The 25,685-nt window shown below is 38.3% G+C and overlaps 1 protein-coding gene across 30 annotated transcripts in view; it reads right to left on the reverse strand.

The window, feature by feature from the left end:
- Positions 1–7,691: 7,691 nt before the first annotated feature.
- Positions 7,692–25,685, reverse strand: part of SLC8A1 (solute carrier family 8 member A1) — a 386,709-nt gene continuing 368,715 nt past the window's right edge. For all 30 annotated transcript variants that reach the window (XM_009184063.4, XM_003908546.5, XM_003908547.5 and 27 more), the window contains one exon: positions 7,692–11,075. In XM_009184063.4, the coding sequence (XP_009182327.1) occupies positions 10,699–11,075 (377 nt within the window). In that variant the 3' untranslated portion in view covers positions 7,692–10,698. The remainder of the gene's footprint in view (positions 11,076–25,685) is intronic.

Consider the following 25,685-nt stretch of genomic DNA (forward strand, 5'->3'; position numbering starts at 1 on the left):
AGACAATGTGAAATTAAGAAAATTAATATTTCTATTTCTTTTAGAGGAAAGTTTCTTGATAGGTTTCAAAATGGCCCCAATTAGCAATCTCAAATTGATAAAATGTCTATAGACCAAAATGGAAGGTTAATTTAATTAGAATGCCATAACTGGACTCTTCCTGACTAAGGACTAGTGTTAATTTCCTTGTATTACTCTGTTTTGAATTCTTGATACCATCTTAGGGTACCTAATATAACACTTTGCACAAAATAAATGCTTGATTTATGAAATTATATGTCTGAAGAAATATAAAAGGCTCTAACTTTTGATTTTAAAATTGTTTCACTCTCTTGACTGTATAGTTTGTGAGCCTATGATCCTGGAAGACACACTTGCTAAACTGACCCATTTTTTGCTTTTTTATTTGGGTTGATTTCTTTTTCATTCTTTTTCCTTAGGTGATTATCCAGTTGATATTTATCTTGTTCCAGTCACTTTAAGGAAGCTGTTTGGTGAGTACAATGTTAATATAGAGACAATCAGAATGGTGTGTGCTTTTTACAAAACTTCTGGATCCATCAATGAGGCATCTGACATTTTTTCTTTTTTCTCTCTATATTACACGCTCTGGAATGCCTGTTCTAATTCTCCAAGGAGAATTAGAAAATAAAAGGCCGAGTCTAGAGCTATGTCAGTATGCTCCCACAGAATGTGTATGGGGAATGTTCCACTGGGAACCATGACAGATAAAAACTTACCAGGAAGAGCAAAACATCAAGAGAGTCTGACAAAACCTCTGCCCTCCTCTGTAACCCAGCAGCCTCTGCAGAATCGCCCTTTCTTCTTCATTGTTTTAAAATGTTATTAAATACCTTGTCAGTTGCTTTAAAGGGACCCAGACCCATTCTGATTTTTTTTTTTTTTTTTTTTTTTTTTTTTTTTTTTTTTTTTTTTTACAAAATCCAGTCTTTGGGTAAAGGTATAATAATACTATCCATGGATCTGATGTTGAGCAGTGGAGGCTTCAAGCTCTGAAGAAGTATGAACTAATCTAAACAGTGATTAAGCAATTATTATTTTCATTTTACTAATGCCATGACTTCTAGAGTTGGAGTGTCAGAATATTGGAAGAAAAGAATGCAAGTGTAGACACCTCATCGCTAGGTCCAATCCACCTCACTGTGTTACTTTCAGTTTTGTAAAAATTGGTCATGGCAATACGTTTGAAATAATAGGTTCACTCTCAAACTGGCAACAAGCATGTGATGGAGCTGCATGAATCCAGAAAGGCTTGCCAAACAGAACAGGCTGGTTCACAGCTGAAAGAAAAAGAATACTCCTGGCATTGTTCTAAATTCATAAACTGTATCGAACAAGGGACTAAGCTGAGGCTGTGGTATGGCCCCAGTCCTGGGATTGGTCCCACCTACTCTGCCTAGTTCCTGACCACATCTGGTAATCCAGTGGTGATGTGATTATGACATCAACAGTGATAGGTCTCCCCTGCCCAGCTGCTTATTTGGTTGTCGATACTGTGTGAATGGGACAGGAGAGACAGTGGTTGGGCACTGATGTGTTAATGAATCCCATGTCTCAATAATGAACACATCCTCTGGATAGCTTTGCAAAAATGCAATCTTTGCTTCAGATTTGACATTTAAGAGCATCTCCCTTTGCTTTGTGTTTAAAGTTTAAACATTCAGTCCAAATTTTAAAGGTGATAAGCAAATTTAGTCTATTTTAAAGGAAGGAAAACTTTTTTCCTTTGGACTTTTCTCTCACCATGTACAGTTGTTTCTGAAGAATGTGTCTAGGGATTAAGAGTCAGAACTACCAGGCCGGGTGAACTGGCTTATGCCTGTAATCCCAGCACTTTGGGAAGCCGGGGAAGGCAGATCACTTGAGGTCAGGAGCTTGAGACCAACCTGGAAAGGGATCCTAGAAGAATCACTGATACAAACCAAGTGCTCCCAGCTTCTTTGGGTGCTAGACTCATTTAACAACCAGTTATTGGAAAAATTTTCAATCCTTTTTGATAAGAAAGGTTCTCATAAAAAAAAAAACCTGAATCTATGCAGAATTTGTGAGAACAACCTGAGAATACCAAGAGTATTTTAAGTCTCATACATATATTTATCAGACTTATCTGTCTCAAATAAGATCTGGAGTGTCAAATTTCTCACAGGATTACCGATGGCAGTAAAAACCTTGTTCTCTTTAGAGTTTTTGACTGAAACTTCAAAGACAATATTTTCTTCTAAATTTAACAATAACAGTTGTAGTTAAAAATAACTTTCCATTATAATATGATGTTATCCTTTGCTTAGGTTCAAGGCTACAAAAGTTCTGTTGATGAAATAGAAATAAAGTCTTCCCACTATTTCCGAGGGTAAGGGTCCTAGATGGGCTCCAACATGTAATGCAGTGGCTGGTTAAGTAGTTTCCAGTAACTTGGTGTTGACATTACTGCCCCTTCTGCAATCTCACTCCTTATTCTGACAAGAGTGCTCTGAGAAATCTCAGGTATCAACTGTTTGAAAGGGCTAGTTTGCCTGTTAGCAGGATCTTGGAGGGAAAATGCTAGGGACAAGATGATCAGTGCATATGAAAATTGGAGGTTAGTTCAGTTAAGAACATCTAAGCTAAACTATGAATGGCAGAGGATCCGTGTGGTCAAAGATGTCCAGGTATGTGTGGCGGGACTGGGTGGGTCTCCTACTCCTCTGCTCCCAGCACGCCAAAACACGTGTTTAGAAAATGCCGATTAACAGCAGGCATGGTAACCTGCCTGCTCAGTGCTATGTTTGGAGGGAAAATTAAAAAATCTCATGTTTTTAATCCCCCAGGGTTTGACCTTGACCAGCATATTTTTTTCAAGACCTTTTTTCAACACTTTCCCTAAAGGCAGAGGGCAATTAAAAGTCAGAAAGAAACTCTAATTGGCCCAAAAAATTTTCTGTCAGAAATGCTTGCTAAAAAAGAAAGAAAAATGTATTTTAAAAAAATACTTCTCTTTATATTATAGAATATGTTTAATTAATATTATTCTAAGCCCTTTTCAAACAACTCTGAATTTGTATTTTTAGCTAAAAAGTAGGGAAATCAGGAATATACTTCCTTCCATACCTCTCCAAGTCTTTCTCAAAAGATACCGGATACTAACCTGATAGGAGCTTTTAGGATAATCCTAGACATACAAAAACGCAGCTGAAGTTTACAGAGATCACCTGTTTTTACATGTGTGTCTCTGGGCTGTAGCAAGAGAGGGGATGGAGAAGATGTAGTGCTGACACAATGTCTGATCCTCACAGAAACAGTTTTCTAACTGTCATTGTAAATCTTTTTTAAAATTTTTGCACCAGTTGCAATGGAAACTTTTAGTCAAAGAATATTGAAAACAACACTAGTACTTGCTGTGCATTAAAAAGCCAGTGTATCAGAGGCCTTCTGACTACTGATAGATCAGTCTTGGCCTTTTGGTTCATTTGGGCGAGACTCAAGCTCAGTATCCCATCTAATGTATCAATTATTTACATATGAAAAATTCTGAAATGTAAAAATCAACATCAAAATGGAATCAGCTTTTCATAAATGAAATTGCTAAACTGCCAAGTTGTAAAATTTAGAAACTTTACGGCTTGAAGAAAGGGAAATTATTGAAGGTAATTTTAATGAGATACCTGTATAAGTCCAATGTATTCTACAAAATAACTCAATAATTTGGAAACGTGTGCCAAAAACGTATTTTTCTTTGGTTGTCAAAGCCAAAAAGTATGTATGCTCAACTTTGATTTTCATATAAAACCTGAGAATATAAATTTAAATTGTACTGTTTCTGGAAACTGGGATTTCTTTCACTTAAATATAACTTTCATATATCTTAGGGCAATTTGTAGCAAAATCCTAGTTAACACATTCTTTGTGCCAATTCTCTTGTTTTTAAATATGCTCTTATCAACAACACAGAAAATTCTCACCCCAAATGCCATATTACTCAATTACATGAGCATTATTTGAATGTACAATCTTTCAAGATTTCTTCCTTGGAGTATTTCTCAAAGTTGAACGTTAGGATTAGTACAGGAAGGGAGAGCAAGGTATCTACAGAAAATATTATTTTTCTCAAAACTAGCCATCTGGATCATATCACTGTTTAATGTTTGTACAATTTAGTTCACTCTTTCTTTTTTAGGTGGAATTATGTCAAAAAGTGGTTACGTAGTTGGTTACTTAATTGAACTGTTCTTTCTGTTTGGAAAGAATGGGAAACAGAATCAAGTATCAGATCTTCACATTAGAGGGAGGGCCAAAAGTTCTCCTTAGATAATTCATCTCTTGTTTTACTATGTGGCTTCAAGGGGTCTCATAAAAAGTTATGTAAATTAAAAGAAGTTGGGAATGTAAGGAAATGTCTCTGAAAATTTCTGGGCAGGATTCTTCTCGGTGAATAAGCAATTTCCAGTATGGAGGGTTGTATAATTATTCTAGTAAATTTATCTCCCCTGCCCCCAGTACATTCTTGGATTTAACTAGGTATATCTGTCTTTGCAGTCAACAAATTAGGAGGGCTGGGCTATGTTATTAACTGTCAAAGTAGACAGATTAACACTGAAGTTGGCTAATTTCTCTCTTGGTCTGTTTGGCTATTAATGTGAACTTTTCTACCATTTGCATATCAGAAAAATAATACCCACAGAGAAGCATTTGACCCACTCATACTTCTTAGAGGCATGGAAGCTATATATTATGTTTTTCTAGGTTTACATACTCCCCCTTTGTAGAAACTCTCATGAGCATCAGGGATGTGAATGTTGGTTCTCATTCCCAATCCACACCCACATATATTGATAGAATAGAAGGCTAGGTCGATGGGCACTGAAGCATAATAAATATGATTCAAGAGGTATAAAATAAACAACACTGTTGTAGTGTGTAACTGTAGGGTTTAATTGGTCTCGCTCATTTATAAAAAATTCTATACTATGTCCTAGTGACTGTTACCTGGGTGGAAAGTCATTATATTTGATTTCTCCTATGATAAGTTCACTTTCAGAAAACATGTCTTGAGCAATCATTTTATAGCATAAGACTTTTCCCTATTGCCAAGAGGTAATAGTGAGCATCACTAAGGGTAGTTGGATATAACAGGAGTAGCCATCGAAGAACTGCAAAGGCTGAAATTAGGGAAAGGAAAGATTAAGACTGCCTATTCCCAAGGGGAAAACTCTCCAACTCTTTGAAAAAAAGGCTAGAGAAGCATGATTCTAAAAAATGTGAACCACTGAAGCAGCTATGAATGACTGCATTGATAACAGATAGACAAGACAATTTTGGGCAAGCAAGTCTTCCTGAAAAAATATGGGTCATAATTTTAACTACTAACTCATATTGCTTTTTGAAGTTGTAAAATAATGCTCTTTCCTAAAAATAAAACAAAATAAATAATTTACATAACCACTGATTTAAATGTTTCTTACGAAATTAAATCAGATAACCTTTGACAAAACTGAAAATGTGGACAGCCTCTGAGTACATTTGGACATCTTGACAGGCAGGGAAAAAGTCAAAGAAAGTGAAATACTTACCATTTCTTGTGGGCTGGAAACCTGCAGCACTTTTTCCCTTGGGAGTTCCACCTCTCAGTGGTTGCTCCTTCTTATAGATAAGACAGTCTCTGCTTTGAGAGACGATTAATCATGGCCTAATTAAGCTCCCAACATGAACTATCTATTTCAATTGTTTACCCTTCCCATGCTGTCCTTGTGGGTGTAATACCATCAGGACCGCCCAACATTTCAAAATGTACTGCGTGATGGGAAGACAATGAGATGGTTAGAAGCGGTAAGTACATAAAGGCAAAAAGGAATAGCAGGACTGCATTCTATTAGTAAAACTGTAGGTATATCTGAACAAAATCTAAGGATTCCACTTACAAATAGCATGTCTTTTTCTGAAATAGGATTCTGTATCTTTTGCATAATGCACTCACCAATTTAATGATTGGAATTGATATTTAACTTTGAGTTTTACCAACTGCCTTGGCCAAGTGAAATGATTACAATGATAAAAGCTGAATGCCAGTTGTAGGTCAGGGTGAGATCCAATATTACATGTTGTCAATCATAAAATGACCAAATGTTCTTGAAGTTATGAAACTATACTCAGAACTTGCTCTGAATGCAACTGCCCAAAATCATAGTCAGAAAGTCAGAATCAACAGAGAGACTCCATACCCTGAGCCCAAAAATATTAAAAGAAGTCTTAAAGGGGCTGATTTATATTCTTGAGAAGGCAAAGTTCTGCCACTGTTAGAGGATGGAAGGCATCATCATCTACCAGAGAAAATTTTCTAATTGCTTCCACAAAGTTATCAGATGTATGCCAGTCTCACTGTATTTTGACAGGTTAGGATCAGGGACCTTTTGCTGTGGAATCACCAATGAATCAAGACCCCTGCGGAAAATGCAATGTGAGTAGTGAGGCCACAGGGGGAAGGCATGCATCAGAATCTTTGCTGCGGGGTTTCTGAAACAATATTTTGTAACAATTTTATGTTTGAAAAGCAACAAAAAATTAGTGTCGTTAGGCTATGAAATACAAAAAGCAAAATTTTATAAAACCCTCACTGGTTGAAGGATGGAATCGGAAAATTTGAACCCATTAAAATTTGCTTATAAGAAATTGATAATTATAGTCACAGAATCTTTCTGAAAGGTTCTTAGATGGTCAAGGAACTCTGGTCATTGAGTTATTCTTTTTGCTGTTTAAAGAAATAGATGTTGGCTGCTCATTTTGTTTTAAACCAAAGGCTGGTACTCAAGAGACATACTGATAGTTTGATGCAATAAAATATTTAAATAGTGCCTTCATTCATACATGAAAGTATACCATATATGACCACATAAGAATATAATGAGGAATACTAAAGAAAATTTTAAAGATGATCAGATGAATAAAGTAGCATTTACTTGTACATGTGGACAGATTATATTATAGTAAGAACTAAGTCCACTAATACTAATGTCGACTTCAAATAAGTACACAAATCTTAGAGGTCACATTTTTCCCCCCCAAATGCATATTCCTTTTCTGATGTCACATCCTCCTATACTCTTTTGACTATATGATACATGAAGTCAATAACATATATTTAAACAGAAATTATTAACGCAAGGCAGAAGTTCTGCAAACCAAGAGGAATATAACATATGAAACTAAAAGAGCAATTTACTTAAGCATTCCCTTGGGGAAAAAACTGTACTACCATCAATTTTGGGATTGGAATTTTTTGGGATCGACTGATTTGATGTAATACCCTGCATGCTAACACGTTGTCTGACATGTAGCTGTTTATGGGCTCATGATCTTGGATGCAAGAAAGGATGTAGATAGAGTGGTACTAAATAATGTAAAAAAAATCAGTGAAATGGAGGAATGTCCAACATTTATCTCAGCACTGTAGGACAGACAAATATTCTGACACTGTGTTCTCTCAGGACATTAAAAAGAGAACATTACATGACCGGTGGGTTGACATTTGCAAGAGTTTGAATACTTGGTGTTTGCTTTTTTTCTTTGGATGATGATACCAATTGCACAATAATACCATTTTGGTTTTTATTTCTTCAAAACATGAAAACAAAAAATGAAGTAGATGATAATGAGAAAAGAGAAAACATTCCATACAGAATATGCTGTATCACTAGTGATTAAATCAGAAACAATTAGAAACTTTATTTGTCTGTGTCAGTAATGTGTACCATTTATAAGGAACAGCACAATTAGTGCACTTCCCCCCCTAAAGCTGTGCACAATACACACAAAATAAACAAATAATTTTACACAACTATAATAATAACAATCTTGAACAACCAGAATCATAGTTTCCTAGAACATGAAAATTTTAAAAGCAAACAAACCAAAAAGCTTTCAAATTGAAATTGACCAATGCAAGAATTTCTTAAAAGTTCTCTGTGAAAATTTGCTACAGGATTATCGACATTCCTAATACAGCTAAAAAATGAGTGCAAAAATTTTTCTAATGTTTAAACAACTTATATTCCTTGAATATATTTACTTGGTGCTTCCAGGCTAGCTTTCCATTTAGCAGTTCTCAAAGAAAAAAAAAAAGGATGGGAAGGATGGACTAGAATGACAAATAAAGAATTGTAAAGTGTGGGCCATAGAAAAGCTCTATTGCCAACAAAGATAAAAGATGGGATACATTGGGCCTTCTCAGTGATCTGGATCACCAACATGATTGCCCTTCTTCGTTTAAAATGGAGAGATGTATTTATCTGCAAGTTGGTCAAGGATAAAGAGGGTGCTTTTCCAAACATATGCTTTAGGCTCTCGTAGTTAAAGAAAATCTTGGGTATAAATACAATTTGGACAATTGCTTTGATACAGTTTCAGTGTGTTTATGTTAAAAGAGTTTCATAATTGTTTGTTCTTGCAAGATAAAAATCTTTCCATATGGCTTTCTTCGCTTTTACTCATGAAAATAGTAATCGCATTAACTGTAACCCTTCTGAGGGCAGGGATCTAGACTGTTTTGTTCATGGCTTAGTCCCCAGAAAGTATCACACTACCTGGCACATTAAGTGGGTAACCAGCATTTAATTCCTCATTCAGTCACCAAATGTTTATTAAATGATGGATCATGGTTACTGAGTGAAAGAAGAAAAAATAAGTCTCAACAGATTTAATTTATTAAGTATTTTTGAATCAATACAGAGGGCTAGGGTTGGATCCAGCCTGGGATTCCTTATAGACACAGAAGCCTCCAACAGGTGACCAAAGTCATTCTATTTTTTTTCTCATTAGTGGACTCACTACTTTGGAATGTTCGGTTTATCCATGTTCTTTGGTATTTCAACATAGAAACAGCTATTCTTTTTAAAGGGTTAAAAATATCCCAGTCCAATCCTCCTGGGAGGTACTAATCTTACTTAATTGCCTTCTCTTTCAGCATAAGTAGAGGAGACACACTTTTAAAGGCCCATTGGTCACCCTGGCTTATTTTTCTTACTCAGGAACTACTGATAAAATCAAAGGGAACTAGACTGGACATTGAAAGAAATAGGGCTCAAAATAGTCTTTTACATAAAAAAAAAAAAAAAGAACAAACCAGCACTATCTAGCATCTGTGCCAGACAGTGCAGATGTGAAATAAATACTTTGCAGGGAGGGGTGTGGTGGAAAGGGTGGCTCTGAAAGCCTAGGCACATCCAACATACCCACGCCTCTATAAGGCCTTTCTCCTTGGCCTTCCTGAATTAATGGGTGATTTTTAGAGGCCTCTGATGTGTTCCACATGGCTAATTTTCCATTAAGGTCTTTGTAGTTTGCCTGCTATCCTCTCAATAACTTTAACTTCTCCCCACATGACAGTTATTGCTTCTTAGAAATGAATGTGCAGGACCATGAACAATAAGCCGTTTTCTCCTTTTATCCCTAGTAATTAATCAAACTCAATAACAACACAAAAGTAACAACTCAGGTGAAAAGAAAACTCACTTATGTCTTCAATGTCCAATCAACATTGCCAAATGGGAGAATAGTATGTACTGTACTCTACTATATACAGATACTCTTTGTTTTATTTGTTTTTCACCATGCACTGTGTAACAGGTTATCACAACAACATTTCTGAACAGGCACACGAACAAGGAGCAAATGTTCAGTCATGGCTGGAACAAGATTGTGCAAGCCATGGATACCTTTGAAAATAAAACTGACAGACAATCCCAAGCAACAGCAACATGGGACTGGGACACATATTAATGCAAATGGAAAATGATGATGTGTTTTTTGAATGGGGTTATTCTCACTGTTTGCATAGGGGATGGCAGGTGGACAGAAGGAACAGGGTTGGGATGGGGCACCTGGGGGCTTAGCTGGGCTGGATGCTGGAAGAAGGACCTTGCTAATCACAGTCCAGAGCTAATGAGATAAGAAAGAAAGGATTTCGAATGTTTCTGGGAATCTAGGCACGTTTTCCTTGTACCTGTTAAACGAGAGTGCCGGGTATCACATCTTTAAATACCAGACTATATCTAGAACCATCAGATTTCCTGGCTTCATTCCACCCTCATTCTTCTTGGAGGCAGCTTCACCTCTGCTCACATTCCGGAGATAAGCATGAACTTTGGTAATACAATGAAGACATGCTTCTTTCTTCTTCCATGCCCAGATTTTTTTCTTAATCCAAAATAAGTTTTAAAGTGATTGGGGGAGGTGAGGGAGAATATTAATGATTTAAATTTTTACCAAAACCCATTTACATGTGGATGGTTTCACTTCCCACGAAGAAAAGCAACAACCCTGACTCTCCCAACAAAACAAAACAAAACAAAACAAAATAACAAAAATAAAGCCAAACATTAACTACCTCCCCAGCCCCACTGAAAACAAAATCAAAAACAAGAAAACAAATCAAAGCCTGAAGGATTTATGAACCTGGTGAGAGTGCAGCCCTTCTAGACCGAGCTGCAAAGATGGCCCTGCCTCCATGCCTTGTTCAACATGATGATGCCCCTGGGAATGGGAGGTGATGGTTTTTGACTTCAACCCTAGTACAGAGTATGCTCTTGAAGCTGGATTCCATCAGCAGGTAAGTGAACATGACAAATGTCAGTTTCCTCTGTCCGTTATACATAATTTTTATGTATATATATGTATATATATATAAATTTACTATATCTGATAGTTCCTTTAGAAGCCTTTTATGTGGCAGTAGGCCTCCAGGGAGGAGAAAAAAATGTACAAGAGCCATAGGAGCACAAAGAGGCAGGATGTGAGGAGCTTGGCAGTCCGGGGCCCACCCAGCTCACCTCCGATTTCTGGCCTCCGCCGATACAGCAGCACCCCCACATTGATGAAAGCAAAAATGGTGAAGAGAGTGACAGAGAAAGCTAGCGTGCCAGGGGACACTTTGAACTGTTCCCCATTGGCTGCATGGTAGATGGCAGCGATGGACCAGGCCACACCGATTCCCAGGAAGACGTTCACCGCGTTGCTGCCCGTGACGTTACCTATGGAGGCGTCTGCATACTGGTCCTGGGTGGCTGCCACTTTGCTGGCAAACGTGTCTGCAGAGGAAGAAGAGAAAGTCAATGACACTCATTCTTTTAGAGATGTCTTTTGAGTGCTGCAAGCTTCAGCTGTGTACTCTAGGATCCAACCCTTGATATAAACCCAGTGACCAAGAGATGGCTTTGATGTTCCTTTGAGTCAGACTCATGGGGTGGAAAGAACAGGATCTAGATATTGGGAGTTAAGGGTTCAGTGCTGGCTGTGTTACGGACTGAGAAAGTGATCTTGGTCACGTTCTGTATCCACAGATACTGCAGTTCTTTGTAATATTGAGCTTGCAGGGCAGCATTTTTTCAGAAAGTAGTCACAGCTCACATCAGAATCAAGTGGGGTCCTTTCCAAAACTGAGTATTGCAAGGTGCCATTCAGCTGTGCTGGGCATAATGACAGCGGCCCAGGAATCTATTTTAACAGTATCCTAAAAGATTCCAGGTCACTAAAGTTTGGAAACAGCTGCTGGAGGATATTACTAAAAGATGCTGTATCAGCAGCTCTAGTTTATAGATGAGAAAGTTAAGATGTCAGGAGAGATTTTTCAAGATTCAAGAGCAAGCCAATAGTGAAACTGAAAAGAATTGAACTATAATAGTGTAGCTGACGTTTGCTTAGAGCCTTAAGAATAAGAAAGCAGATTCAGCTATATTACTGCATTGATTGTGATGGTAATTTTATGAGGTGAGGGAACAAGGCTTAGGGATGAGAAGTAGTGGATGCAATATCACAACTAGGAAAAAACCATGTTAGGGCTACAGCTCCTGCTTCATGTCTTCAAGGCTAATGCTTTCTCATGGCGCTCTTCTACCTTTCACTGTGCTGTGGGCACCAATGACCATTTTCAAAGCACTTTATTTACTAGTAATCCTGAGTGTATCTTTTTGTGATGATAGGAAAATCTTGGTCCACTACAGATGGTTGAACAACAGTGACTTGAACTTCTTGATGGGTAGAACACGGGGGTTTAGAGCACATTTGAGCCAGGGGACTTCAAATCCTGCCTTCACAGCCGACTCTGTGACTCCGAAAGATTACTTAACTTCTCTGGGCCTCAATTTCCTAACCTGTTAAATGGGGATAGTGCTGCTCACTTCAGAGTGCTGTTGGTAAGCTGAAATATTACATGTAAATAAAATACTTTTGATGCTTTTTGACACAAAGTAGGAGAGGCTGTTTTTGTTGTTTTGGAAACAATATAAACTGAGCAGACTAGATCAGTTTAAAAGTTGAGGTAGGATCTGAAATAGCTTCCTATATTAAACATGTGAACAGAACTTGCAAGATACTAAATTTCTTGTCTATATTATGCCTACTTCCTGACATAAAAGTGCTGGCTGGGCACAGCAGCTCATGCCTATCATCTGAGTACTTTGGGAGGCCGAGATGGGCAGATCACTTGAGATTAGGAGTTTGAGACCAGCCTGGCCAACATGGTGAAACCCTGTCTCTATACTAAAAATACCAAAAAAAAAAAAAAAAAAAAAAAAAGAAATAATAAAATAACCAGGCATGGTGGTACACACCTGTAATCCTAGCTACTTGGGAGGCTGAAGCATGAGAATTGCTTGAACCCAGGAGGTGGAGGTTGCAGTGAGCTAAGATCATGCTACTGCACTTCAGCCTGGGCAACAGAGCGAGACTCCATCTCAAAAAATAAATAAATAAAAAATCAGACAAAGTCCTTTCAGCTACCTTGAACAGTAGGTTTATAGCAGATATTAATAACTGTCAAATTGAACTTATTTTCAAAGCCAGTAACAGCAAGCATTAAATGACTACAAGGTGTTGTGTTATCTGCTCTGGTCCTCCTGAGCTACTGGGCATGCTCTGAGCATGTATGTAGTTGTACGTATGATACCTGGACTAATCTCTCCCCTCTGTTGTTATGCTATTGCCACCATCCTTCTTCAGTAAGCTTCCAGTGGGGAAGATATGTTCAGCATGTAAATTTAGGTCAGCCCATGGATTCTCCTGCTTTACAATGGCTAAGAAGGTTTTTTAGGCTACTCAAAGGCTATTGCATCTGCAGTATCACATTCTTTCTGAAAGGGAGTTGGTCAGCTCTGAAGACCTGTCTCATCGATTCTGCCCTCTGCCTGTGATGGAAAGGAGATCTGAGTATTATTTCATAATTAAAGAAGTAGGCAAACACTGCTTATTCCATGCTAGGCACTATGCTACACAGGCGACGTGTATATTCTCATTCAACCCTCTCACAAGCATTATGGGCTAGATGTCATTACTTCCTTTTCATGACATGCGAAACTGTGACATTGTGATATTATGCCTCTTGGATAGGGTCTTAGCAAAATGTGAATCTTTAAACCAAAGTTTGATTTCAGAGCCCATTCTCAGTCCACACCACATTGCCCCTTCCAGGAAGCCCGAAGTTTGTCTTTCCTCTTAGTTCGTTTCAGGTGGCCCTGTTTCTTTCACTCAGAAACTGTGAAGCAGGTTCTTTCCAAATGCTCTTTCCTGTATCAGGAGAACAAAGATTGAAGAAGGTATGGGCAGTCTGTGAATCCAGACTCCTGGATTTGTGCTGCTTTGTGCATTCATGATCACACATTGATGCAGCCCAATCAACTATCACAGAGACTGGTGAGTAAAAGCAAAGCGAGACAAATCTTAATGGTTTCTTGTACTTCATTATTAAAAGTTAATAGAAACAGGGCAGCAGCAGTCTCAAAAAGAAAAAAAGGAAGTTGCTTTTTTTTAAAAAAAAAAAAAGGTCAGGCAGTGGAACAAGGAAAGTAAAAGAACAAGAGTCTGAGGCAGGAGAAAGCAGCTTCCAGCTCAGCTACAGCTGAGAAACACCTGAGATGTTATTCTAAGCTGAAATGACTGGTAGCACTGGCTGGTGGTGAACAGATGGCCATGTTAGGTGGGGCAGTTGCAGGGGTGGTAATTCCCTCTGTATGCTACAGGGACGGGTGACCTAGTGCTGTTCCATAGCATACACCTGCTTACCTCCCCTGGCAGCTGGTACATTGCACATTGGACTTCCTGGGTACCCCATATGTACTCAGAAACTCTGGGCTTTCTGGATGGCACCTTTGCTGCTGCACCAGAAGGAAATGAAGTTTAAAATCAAAGACTCCTGGGTCTGGCGACTCAAAGCACTCGAACCAGTCCTTTAGGCTGACATGGAGGGCATACCTGGGTATGCAGGGATTTCCTCTCCCTCAAGCCATTTATCAGTAGCCTATTAATGTGAATGTTGCATGAAGATTCTTACTTGTAATAATAATAGGTTCCTATTTTCAAATGTCTCTTTTTTCAAATGTATTTCTTTGAATTTCCTAAAAGTTAATAGCCAAAGTGACTAGCTTGTCACATAAGTAAAACATGTTTTTGTCTACTTTGTGTCCCATAGGTTTTATTTACTTGGGTTAGACATCAGACCTTTTATCTGTTTTTATTTTCAATTCAAAAGCAATGTAAAAAAAATACTGCAGGAACACATGCAAATCCAAACCACTAACCTTAGCTCCAACAGAGAGAGCTCTGTTTTCCAAATGAAGTGCGATGGATTCTCCCCAAATTACCTTTTATTGCCGCTTTGCTGCTCAACACATAGGGCAATCCATCACATACCATATGTTAGGTGCTGCCAAGCCTTACCCTGAACACTAAGACTGTAACCTGCGTATGGTTAAACCAGGCAAATGCCATTTCCTAAAATAAAATCCAAGAAATAACTACTGCCTTGGGCTTGAAGGGGATATAATAATATTCAGAGGTTGGCACATTAGATTAAAACATATATGGATCAGATTTCCAATGCAATTGACACAAAATATGTTGATAACAACGTATGTGTTTTTTCCTTCATATATGTCCCTGGCTAGGTTTTTAATAGTTTTTGTTATTAACTCCCACCTTGAATTCTAATTAATTTTAGATCAGTCATACAGTTTTAGACTTTTAGTCCTGTCTCCTTGATACATATGACTATAAATCAAGAAGGAAGACTGTCAAGGAGAGAGCATGGCTGGAATTAAACTACACATCACAAAGTCAGGACGTAATTGTTCTTTGCAGGCCTGCCTCAAGTTCATGGTCTATAACCTTGTCCCAGTCATCTAGTCAATATGTAAAAATAGGACAATACTCCCCTTTCCTACAACAATTATTCTTTACCTAAATTTCTCAAACTTTATTGCTACTTATGGGATAAGCATTAAACATCTCTTCTATAAAAAAGGTCATTCTCACAGTCTTGCAGGATGGACTTATGGATAATGTGTTATCTGGAGCAAGGGTTTCACCCAAGATGGTTCATCTTATTCTTGGCTCTTAGAGTTCTTCGGAGACCAGCTGTTCAGCTCTCCAGTGCTTCATGCCCAGGAACTGACACTGGAAGTGGTTTTAATTGGAGTCCATCCTGGTTATGAAGGTCTGCTTGCTTCTCCCAGCAACCACACCTTGATGTATTCATTGACTGACAAAGAGGCAGTCAGAGCGTACAGATCTTCATGGTGTAGTAGTGGAAGAAGCCTCATCAAAGAGACTCTAGGCTCTTCCAACTATCTGTAAGTTCTTAGCAAGTCACTTCACTTTTTTAGATTCCAGTTTCCTCATTTAATTAGAGTATCTCTAAGACTCTTTCTAATTTTACTGTTTGGGTGGTGCACAGAATAGACTAAAATACTAAATTTATATGCAATGTATGATTTTGGTGTTTTTTTGATAAGAGTTTGTACATAACCACTCTTAACAATAATTAACTGATGATTACAACTATCTTATTGTGAAGAATAAATGACTTAAATGAAGTACTTGAAAATCCTAGGAAGATCTCAAGACCTGAAGATACTACCTTTGATCAAACTGTGACAATATTTATGGATTAAACTGCACAGCACAGTCATTTGCCTTTTAAAATTAGATAAGAAATGTTGGCAAAATTATCAACTTCACATCACTCTGACTGGCCATTCATTGATATGAGTGAAGCCAAGGTGGCAGAGAGATGACCATGTTTCAAAGGCTGTGTCTAATGTTAATAAAGTCAGAAGTGCCTGGAGAGCTTTGCTTAAAAAATGTAGATTTGGGGTTTCACCCCCAAGCTTGTCCAGCCTGCCTTATTTTGTTGTTGTTGTTGTTCTGTTTTGTTCTGTTTTAGGTTTTTAGCAGCCTGAAGCCATGGTTTTTAGTTTCTGTCTCTAGTGATAAGCAGAAAAGAGGGGTGACGAAGGGGTTTTACTGGCCTAACCAGAAACAGAAACTAAGAAGCCATGACTGTATTCTCTCTCGGACATCCCTGCTAGATCCACTTAATCAGACTCTCTGAGGACGGGATACAGAAATACACCTTTTAACAAGTGGCTTAGGTTGTTCTTATTTATACCAAGGCTTGAGAACCATAGCTGTAAGACACGGGAAGGGGAGCTGGCACTCCAAGTGCCCAGTTTTGGGGGCTTTCCTGTGAGTAATAGATACTTGAGTTTCAGGGAAGCAGTTAAACAGAAGTAAGGAGAAGCTGGTTTCTCTTAGAAACATGGATGACCTTGGTTATTTTGCTGATAAAATGTGGGTAGGCATCTTGGAGATGCTGGGGCTGCTTAATTGTAACTCCTTCCACTCACAATATGGTTATTCTCCTATTTTTTTTTTTAAACCCTGTTCCAGCTACCCTAAAAGGCCAAACGAGGGAGAATCTACCTAAATTGATTGAATTCTGCTGCTCTGTTTGCCAGGTTGGAAACTTACCTACTTCATAGGGTTTTGAAGGAAATGAGTTAACATGAACAGAATAGGATCTGGCACTTAATGGACGTTCAGTATTATTAGCTATATTTATTATACAACAGAGCCAGATCCCCAGAGAATCCATACATGGTAGGGAATTCTGACTATTGCCAATGATTCTATACTTTTAAGGAGTTATAACACCCTTGAAAAATTATTAACTTGACAATCCTTTGCATTTAGAAGTGTGATAGTGCTTAAAATTCTTAATTATTTTACTTTGAAAATTTCATACAACCAAAGTCATTAAAAGACATTAGAGCTCTTTTGGTTTAAAGCCCAAATCTTACTAATGGCTGTGAGGTAGATGTCTTTGCTTAAACAGTGTATATATTCCTCTCTTTTTTCTTTCTTCTCTTCTATACCCTCATCTGTCTTGCTCTTTTAGAATCAAAAGAGAAATATTGTTTACTTAGGTACTTGTTCTTCTGCTGTCATTGAAGACCTTAAACAAGCATTTGTCTTTGGTTGTGATATGTATTTACCCAAGTAAATAAAAAATCTCTCTCTCTCTCTCTCACTCTCTCTCACTCACTCTCACTCACTCACTTTCTCTCTCTCTCACACACACACACACACACATACACACACACACACACACTTCACTGGTTCATGTGAAAAGAATCATCATTTGGCTTCCAAGTGAAGTTCAAGAGGTAAGGGAATTGCTGATGTATGATTGATTAATAACCAGGTAGATGAGGAGTTGAAAAAAGGAAACACACTGAAAATTTCTGCCCATAAAAGTTGTCCTTGAAGAGGGTAAAGAAGAAATGGAGACAGTGACATGACCTACTTTTAGAAGAGAAGGAAACAGAGATAAGTAAAAAGTTCAAGAGGACCTATATTGGCAGGATCAGGGCACCTGCTTCTAGTCACTTTTGTCCCCAGCTACAAATGAGAGTCAGCAGGATAACTTTTGAAAACACGAACTTGTTAGCTCCACCTTGAGTTTCTGCTGAATCGGCCAGAGATGTGGCTGGAGCGTTGGTATTTATCAAAGCTTTCCCAACCAGATTGAGTTCCACTAACGGACTACTCCCAGCCCTGGTTTCTTTGTCCCTGTAAGGAGGACAATGATGCCTCCCTTGGATTAACTGAGGTAATGATGCATGGAATGAGTGACGCATAGATTTGTTTTTAAAGTAACCATTTTTGTTATTGAACAAATTAGCTATTTTTCATTTTTTACATGTTAACATGAATGTTTGTACTTTGTGGGCTTAGTTTTCCTACTTTGTATCTGATATCCTGCTATATTTTAAGTTCAAAGAAAGAAATTTATTCTAATTAAAGGAGAGAAAAAATGGAGGTTTATTTTTCAGGGATCACAAAACAGAGAAGTGAAAGGATACAAACTAGCAGTGCAGCACTGTTTGATCTGCTTTCCAAACTAATTCGAGTCATGTTCTCAAAGAAAATGATAACACTCTACTACACACACCTAGAATAGGATTATTTTTCAGTGTGATGTTCACAGGTGTCCAAGAGAGGATCCAAGGGGTGTTGACAAGGTCTAGATAACTGATACATTTGACAACGGACAGAGTCCAAGGAAAATATCAAGAAGCTTCATCATGTTCAACTCCAACTGTGAATACACATTGGTAAAGCAGCTGATCGTGTGAAAGAAAATAAATACAATTATTCCATAGAGAACCATCAGGCTGACTCCTTTAGCAAACATGGATCAGAAACAGATTAAGGAGGAGCTATTTTCATGAAAGACTCCTTATTCTTTAATACCATTAATGGAGATAATTCTCTGATAAAGAAAATTACACTCTGACACTCAGATACACACACTCACTTCACTGGTTCATGTAAAAAGAATCCTCATTTGGCTTCCAAATGATGAATAATTTTTTTTTTTATTCCTTAAATTCTTGGCTTCTCCTGGCATTACATTTAGGCTGTCTTTATAGTACTTTAAAATGGGCTGGAATGAACCTGCTTTTAAAATAGCATCAAGTTTTTGATATTTTCAGTTTTGAACCATGATTCTATTACTTTCATAATAACCCTTATTTTAATAATGCAAAGTCTGTGAGGGCAAAAAAAAAAAAAAAAAAAGATTTAGTAAAGCAACATTTGGCTAATTTTGAAAAGGAAAAAAGGGCAAATCTGAAGCTAAAAACAAATAGCTGACTTAATTGTCATTTTCCCAAGCCAGATGGTTTGTTATTAAATAGATATAACTGAAACTAACTTCCTGCCTTAAATACAATCTAGGGCTGCCCTGCACTGATCAGTGCCTCTGACTCCTCCCTTCCTAATCATCTCCCTTTTTCGGCTAATCCTCCTTGCATTTGAAGCCTAGTTCTGTCTTCTATGCTTTGTTCTATTTCTGGATCATCCATCTCCTATCCAAATCTCCTCAAATTCTCTTCTCTCCTATTTAGAGATAGTAAAGACATAGGTTTTCCTGTCTTGCTAGAGCTAGTTGAGAAGGATCAGAGAGAGAAACTGTACTCTAAGTTGAAGAGAAATATAAAGAAAATAGAAACCTTCATTCTCACAGGCAGGTAGCCTTAATGGGTTACAAGGAAACTTCGTTGTCAGCTGGATTATACTGGTGTGATTTTAAGTGTATGGATCTAGACAATATGCTGAAGACATGTGCCTTTCCCCAGTGGATATCTACCCAGTTACTCATTCCACAGAGACATTTTTTGAAGGGGTTGCTTTGTGTATTATCAGCTCACAAAAATATTAACACTATTAAAAGTAGGCCACTGCATGCAACCTCAATCCAGCACAGGAGGCAGCACGTGACACTTGAGGACAGGTGAGTCTTGAATGGGTTCTGAAAATTTCCAATAATTCACTCATTTTGCCTTCCACTTTGCTGTGATTTGGTGTAAAATTTCCTCCATTAACCCATTCCTATAGATTAGTCATAGGATACAAAAAAGCATATATACCTATCAAAAGCCTGAAAAGTCTGCAAACTATTTGGCCCAGCAATTCTCTACTTCTGAGGCTCTAGAAGCAATTTTACAAGCACACAAATTTATATCAGGGATTGCAGCAGAGGTTCTATGTTAGAGAAAAATTAGAAACAATTGTCTGTCATTTTAGAAAAAATAATTTGCAACTTGATATAACATGATATTGTGCAACTATTAAAGTACACTAACAAAAACATTCATGATACACTGCTAAGTGAGAAAGCAGGTTATATAACTATGCCTACTATCAGTGCATAGTGTGGGTAAATATTTGCTATATATCTGTATACACATTTTTTGTGCAGTTTATTTAAATATCCCAGGATTTCACAATTTTAAAGGTGCAAATGGCTGAATGTAGATGGTGGTGAGATGGCAGGATTTCTTTTTCTTGTTTGTTTATTAACATTTTCTATTTTATTTACAAAGGGCATGTATTGTTTATTGCTTGTGCTATTAAAAGCTAATAAATACAGGTTTAAAATAGATATATAAATACAGAGTCTATCTGGGAAGGATGAATGGTTGAATTTCAGCTTCTTCCTGGTCCTTTTGGTTAATTCAGCAGTCATAATTACATTAGACAAATCCTTGGATGAAAAGCATCCTACATACTACACACAGAGCAGGTGCATCTCAAAGGGTGTAGCAGGGAGGAGGAAGGAGTGGAATAGAAGAGGAGGAGATAACTTTGACATCAGGATCTGACCTGGGATCCAGTGTCAGGAGGGTGCCTAGGACAGTTCACAGTATGGAACAAGAATCCTAAAACGCAACTTCACTCACTATGAACGTTTGCCCAGCACCAGCTGTGAAGGAGAGATGTGTTTGTCTTCATTTTTCCCATCTATTCCTGTTAAGCACTGAAGAACTGCAGAGCAGCACCAAAATCCTCTCAATTTTATATTTTGTGCTACAAATACCTTATATTTTATTACTAACAGTATGCTTTAGTGACTTCCACCTACAAAATTGCTTTGCATATTCACTTAACCTGACAAATACCTTTTACAAGCTTGTTAAGAGATTCATATCCTTGAGATATTTGGGAAGGGGCTGCAATGCCCATCTTTCATCATTTGTGCTTGGGCTCTTACTAGATAGGTAATTTGTAATGCAAAACAAAACAAAACAAAACAAAAAACCTGGAAAATAAGGCATAGAGCTCTACCTAAGCTGCTAAGAATATGCCATGAGCCTGATTTCTCAAAATCTTCTCCTTTGTCTGTCTCCCAGGGATGTAGGACAGCTTCTTGTGGATACTTCTTAACACAAGATACTTATCTTTTGTTAAGTATCTCTTATTTTTATAGATTCTTATAATTTCCAGAGCATGTCCATGAATGTTATACTATCTGCCATGCCTGACAATTCTGAGGAGGAAGATGGGTGGGAACAGTTACCCTTAGTTTCATTTTGTCAGAGGAGGAAATGGAAGCTCCTTAGGGGTCAGAAGAATGTGAGGGCACGAGGTGGGATTAGAACCCACATCTTGTAATTTCTGGTGTTCAGGTCCTCATGCTGCCAGTCCATTTCCAGGCTCCTTCATTAACTTGCCAGATAACAACCCCATACTCTGAACATGATAATACATCTACGCTGCCTAACTCTCAGGGCTGCTGTGGGTATCAAAGAGATAAATTATAAAAACATACTTTTAAAATGATGAAGCTATACAAATGTAGTTACTATTAAAGCATTTTGTGTGTGTGTGTGTGTTAAATGCAAGGGGTCTGCCTTCCTGAAACCATCATTAACCATTGGGATCTTACTGTGATCATTGGTTGAATATTCCAAAGTCATAACTAATCCAGAATATTTAGAATGGAGGGTCTGTGGGAGAAGAATCCAGGGCAGTGGGGTACCATCTGTTGAGAACAGAGTCGGTAGGGGGGCTCATATGAGAGTACCAGGTGCCGGAGTAAGAAGGAAAAATAATTCAAAGCCATTATTTGAAGTGGAAAGAAAATAACTTTTCACAGTTTCTGAGACTAGACCTGCCTGAGTAAATCTTGGGGTGGGGGTTGGGGGAACACAGATTAGGGGTCTGAAGTGTGATTTGTTAGCGATTAGTGGTGTAAAAAGTCAAAGCCCCCAATTAAAATACCCCCTCCCCCACATAAACACTCTCTATTCTATGGCTCCATGATCTCACTTTATTTTCTTCTTAACAATGTTCACCTTCTGTGCTACCTGAAAGTTTATCATCTGTTTATAAGTACCAGTCTTACTCCATGGGAGTAAGATGATAGCATCTGTCTTGTTTATCCCTACCTCTGCCATGCCCAACACTGGCCAGTACAGAGTGGGGGCTCTTTAAGTATCTGAGAATGAATGAAAAGACATGCAGAATGGCTTGAAAGCCTATGTTTTGCCACTGGCTCATATTGTTTCCTTTGTTTTAGTTTTTTAAAATGGTATTTATCTCTTTTTAAATGCCTTTATGAATGGTGTAGAGGAAAAAGCACTTGAAAATTTGATGATCAAGAATGCCACATTGCTTTCAGAGACTCAGTTTGGACTTCCTAGTTAGCTATTGGCATTATCAAAATACAGTGTTTCATTGTGAATATTTCTTGTCACTAGTATTCCACTGTAGACTCAGTTCAGTTATAGAAGCTATAGATGAAAGAACTTAATCTTTACTCTCAGGATAAGAATACTTGACATAGTAGAAATTATTGTCAGGTTCTTCTAAGTGGTTTGCCTCATTTCTCCCCAAAGCACAGACTAAAGAGCAGGAAGCACTTCCAGCCACTTCCAGCGCAGCCTCATACCAAGTGCTGGTTCCCCTCGAGCGACCAGAACTGCAGTCCTCTAATGTGACAAGTGGGTTAGTTTTGGGGTTCTGATTTGCCATATTTCAACCATCTGAAGGCTCATCATACACAGAATCCTTCATAGAAGGACATTTTCATGCTCACTTGGCATAGTTGTGGTTTGCTGTTGTTTTGCAACTATAACTCAGGAATCACAGGCTATGATAAATCCTCTGGTGGGCCCATCTGTGGACCCCAATGGGATCATTTTAGTCTGGAGCTGCAGCAAGCCTTCTTGTTATCTTGACCCAGGAATTTTTACAATGATAACCTAATAATAGCTTATAATTTATGGAGGACTATGCCAAAAAGTCCCCTGGGCTCCAGAGAGGCAGGATGGGGTGGAGAGCAAGCCAGGGAGAAAAAACAAACATGACACATAATTTCTTGATTGTAACTAATACAACCAAAATAAGCTGTTTTCTCCTTGAGCACAAAATATAGGATTTGTAGATGCTTAGCTGAAAAAGGTTATCAAATATGGGCACTAACGGAGTTAATGTTTTTAGATCATGTGCTAGAAAAGATGGATTGAACAATGCAAAGCATCTGATGGATTGAAATCCTTTTCTGGAATGAAGCAGAGTATAAACAAGTAATACAGAGCTTATGTTTCATTCCTGAGCAAAGGCAGGATGTGAGGTCTGTGTGCCGAGGAGCAGTGATGGGATTCCAGCTGGCACTGTGCATAAATGCCAAGCAGCATGATTTCATATCTATAATATGCACTACCCCAAACAGATATTAAAATTTTTATGGCCGCATGTAAGCTTTGCCTTTTAAACTGAGTTAGCGTTTTATTTGTTCTCTTTTCTAAAAATACCAATGGGCTTAAATTCATTTTGTTTCTCATGCAGGGACCAGACATGGCAATGAAGTTTTGCTTTCTTATAGCCCCTATTTTCTTCTTTTGCGTTTAGCAACAATGTGTCATTCTTTATGTAGGGAGGTCATGTACAGAGCCTCTTATCAATAGGCCGTGGTCTGTGTGCTCTCTTTGCTCTCTTCCTAATGGTTGTGATGATCTGAATGGATTCAGGAGCCAACAGTCAGCACCTACAGTGTGATGTGCTGGGCCATGAATGAGAGTAAGAAGCTGCATTTGTGAGAGCTGCCTCCTTAGCACTGTGTTGTGATCAACTGACTGAACTGATCACGGACATTTGGCATTTATATATCATTAAACATATGTACTGCCCTAAGAGTCTAAGAGTTCACAGTGCTAATTCTAAGTGCCATTGTGTGATCCCCACCCCCCAGCAATTTGCAATGCATGAACCAAGATTACTGTTGGGGGCAGGGTAGTGGAATTGTTTTAAAAAGGTGGACAAATCCATATATACACAAAGCAATGAACAAAAAATATCTCACTCATGTAATTTACAAATACGTACAGAGAGATTCTGTGATGAATAATTTGAAAATCTTACAAAATCCATGGTGAATTCTGACCCTATCATGTAGAGAATCCATGACATTTTTATATTAGCATAGGTCCTTGTGAAAAATAGAGAAAAGACAAACCTATTGAGTCAGAAAGTACATCAGTGGTTGCCTGGGGCAGAGGGTGGAAATGAGGATTACCTATAAATGGCTGTGAGGCATCTTGCTGGGGTGATGAAATGTTCTAAAACTGGATTAGGGTAATGGCAACAAGACTTAGTGAATTTACTAAAAATCATGAAATTGTATGTACTACAAATGAACACATTTTATGGTATGTAAGTGATACCACCCTAAAGTTGTTAAAAGATGCAGACTGAGATAGCATTTAAAAAAAAACCCACCAGAAAACAGTGGTCCTTGAGATGTTCTATTTATTTTTTTCAGACAGTGTCTCACTCTGTCACTGAGGCTGGGTGTAATGGCATGATCATTGCTCATTGCAGCCTTAGCCTCCTGGGCTCAAGTGATCCTCCCATCTCAGTCTCCTGAGTAGTTGGGACAACAGGTGCAGACCACCATGCCCAGCTAATTTAAAACTTTTTTTTTTTTTTTTGGTAGAGACAGAGTCTCACTATGTTGCCCAGGCTCGTCTCAAACTCCTGGACTTAAGTGATCCTCCTGCCTTGGCCTCCCAAAGTGCGGGGATTACAGATGTGAGCCAGCACACCTGGTCACCTTCATTTCAAATGTGAAAAGGGAGAAATAAAAGTCATCAACATTATTGACAAATCATTCCTTAAAGACTGACATTCTTGTGAATGTTTTTCTTGCATTCGACGTTCATTCCCTTTGCTGTACCCCCGAGCCTTGAAAAGAAGGGGAAATTTACATTCATTCACATAACACGTGCATAACACCAACCCTCCAAACACAAAACACACCAACGCACATCTGTATGTTTGTGTTTCTACCAAGTGCCCTTCCTCTGGCCAACCTAGAGTATGTTAAGAAGGCCTAGATAGACTAGGATAAAATATTTTTAGCTCTCTTCTCTTATCCTGTGACTTTTATGGGACTGAATAAAGTTGGCTGGTATGGGGTTGGGGCACTAATCCAAAGACTCTGCAGGACTTCAGATGGGGCAGGACACATGCTGAGCATCCCTGCTCCCTGGACCACCTCCTGGTAGATGACATCATTGTTATCATCCTGGTTCCCCTCCAGCTTTGTACTCAATGCCAGCTGCCCATGCAGTACTGCCCTTTGAGAGAAATAAATCAAGGAGTATAACTACCAACAAAAAACCCTTAAAAGTATTTAATAAAAAATCTCTTCCTTTGAGGAGAAAGAATAAAAGATGCAAAGAGCTTTGAAATGGATCTTTCCCAGGTTTTTACAGATGCTTTGGGTCGGCCGCATGCAGCCTATTCCCCACTGTTTTTTTAGTATACGATAAGAGGCAGTTATGGTGCCATTTCTAGAGAAAATCTTGTAAATTCTGGTTTTTAGCCTTCTTTTGTTTCATTCTTGCCTCAAAAATGTTTGCCTTTGCAGGCTTCCTTTAACTCTAATGACATCATCTATTCGTGGGAAAGTGTGCTGGAACGTACAAAGCATTTAAACTCCAGACTGCTGCTTGCTGGAGTGAGGTTAAGATAAGGTCCCGTGGAAAGTCATTTGAGTGATTAGGGCTGTCCCGTGC

This window comes from Papio anubis, chromosome 14 (genome assembly GCF_008728515.1).
Source record: "Papio anubis isolate 15944 chromosome 14, Panubis1.0, whole genome shotgun sequence".
In the NCBI taxonomy this organism is placed as follows: domain Eukaryota; kingdom Metazoa; phylum Chordata; class Mammalia; order Primates; family Cercopithecidae; genus Papio; species Papio anubis.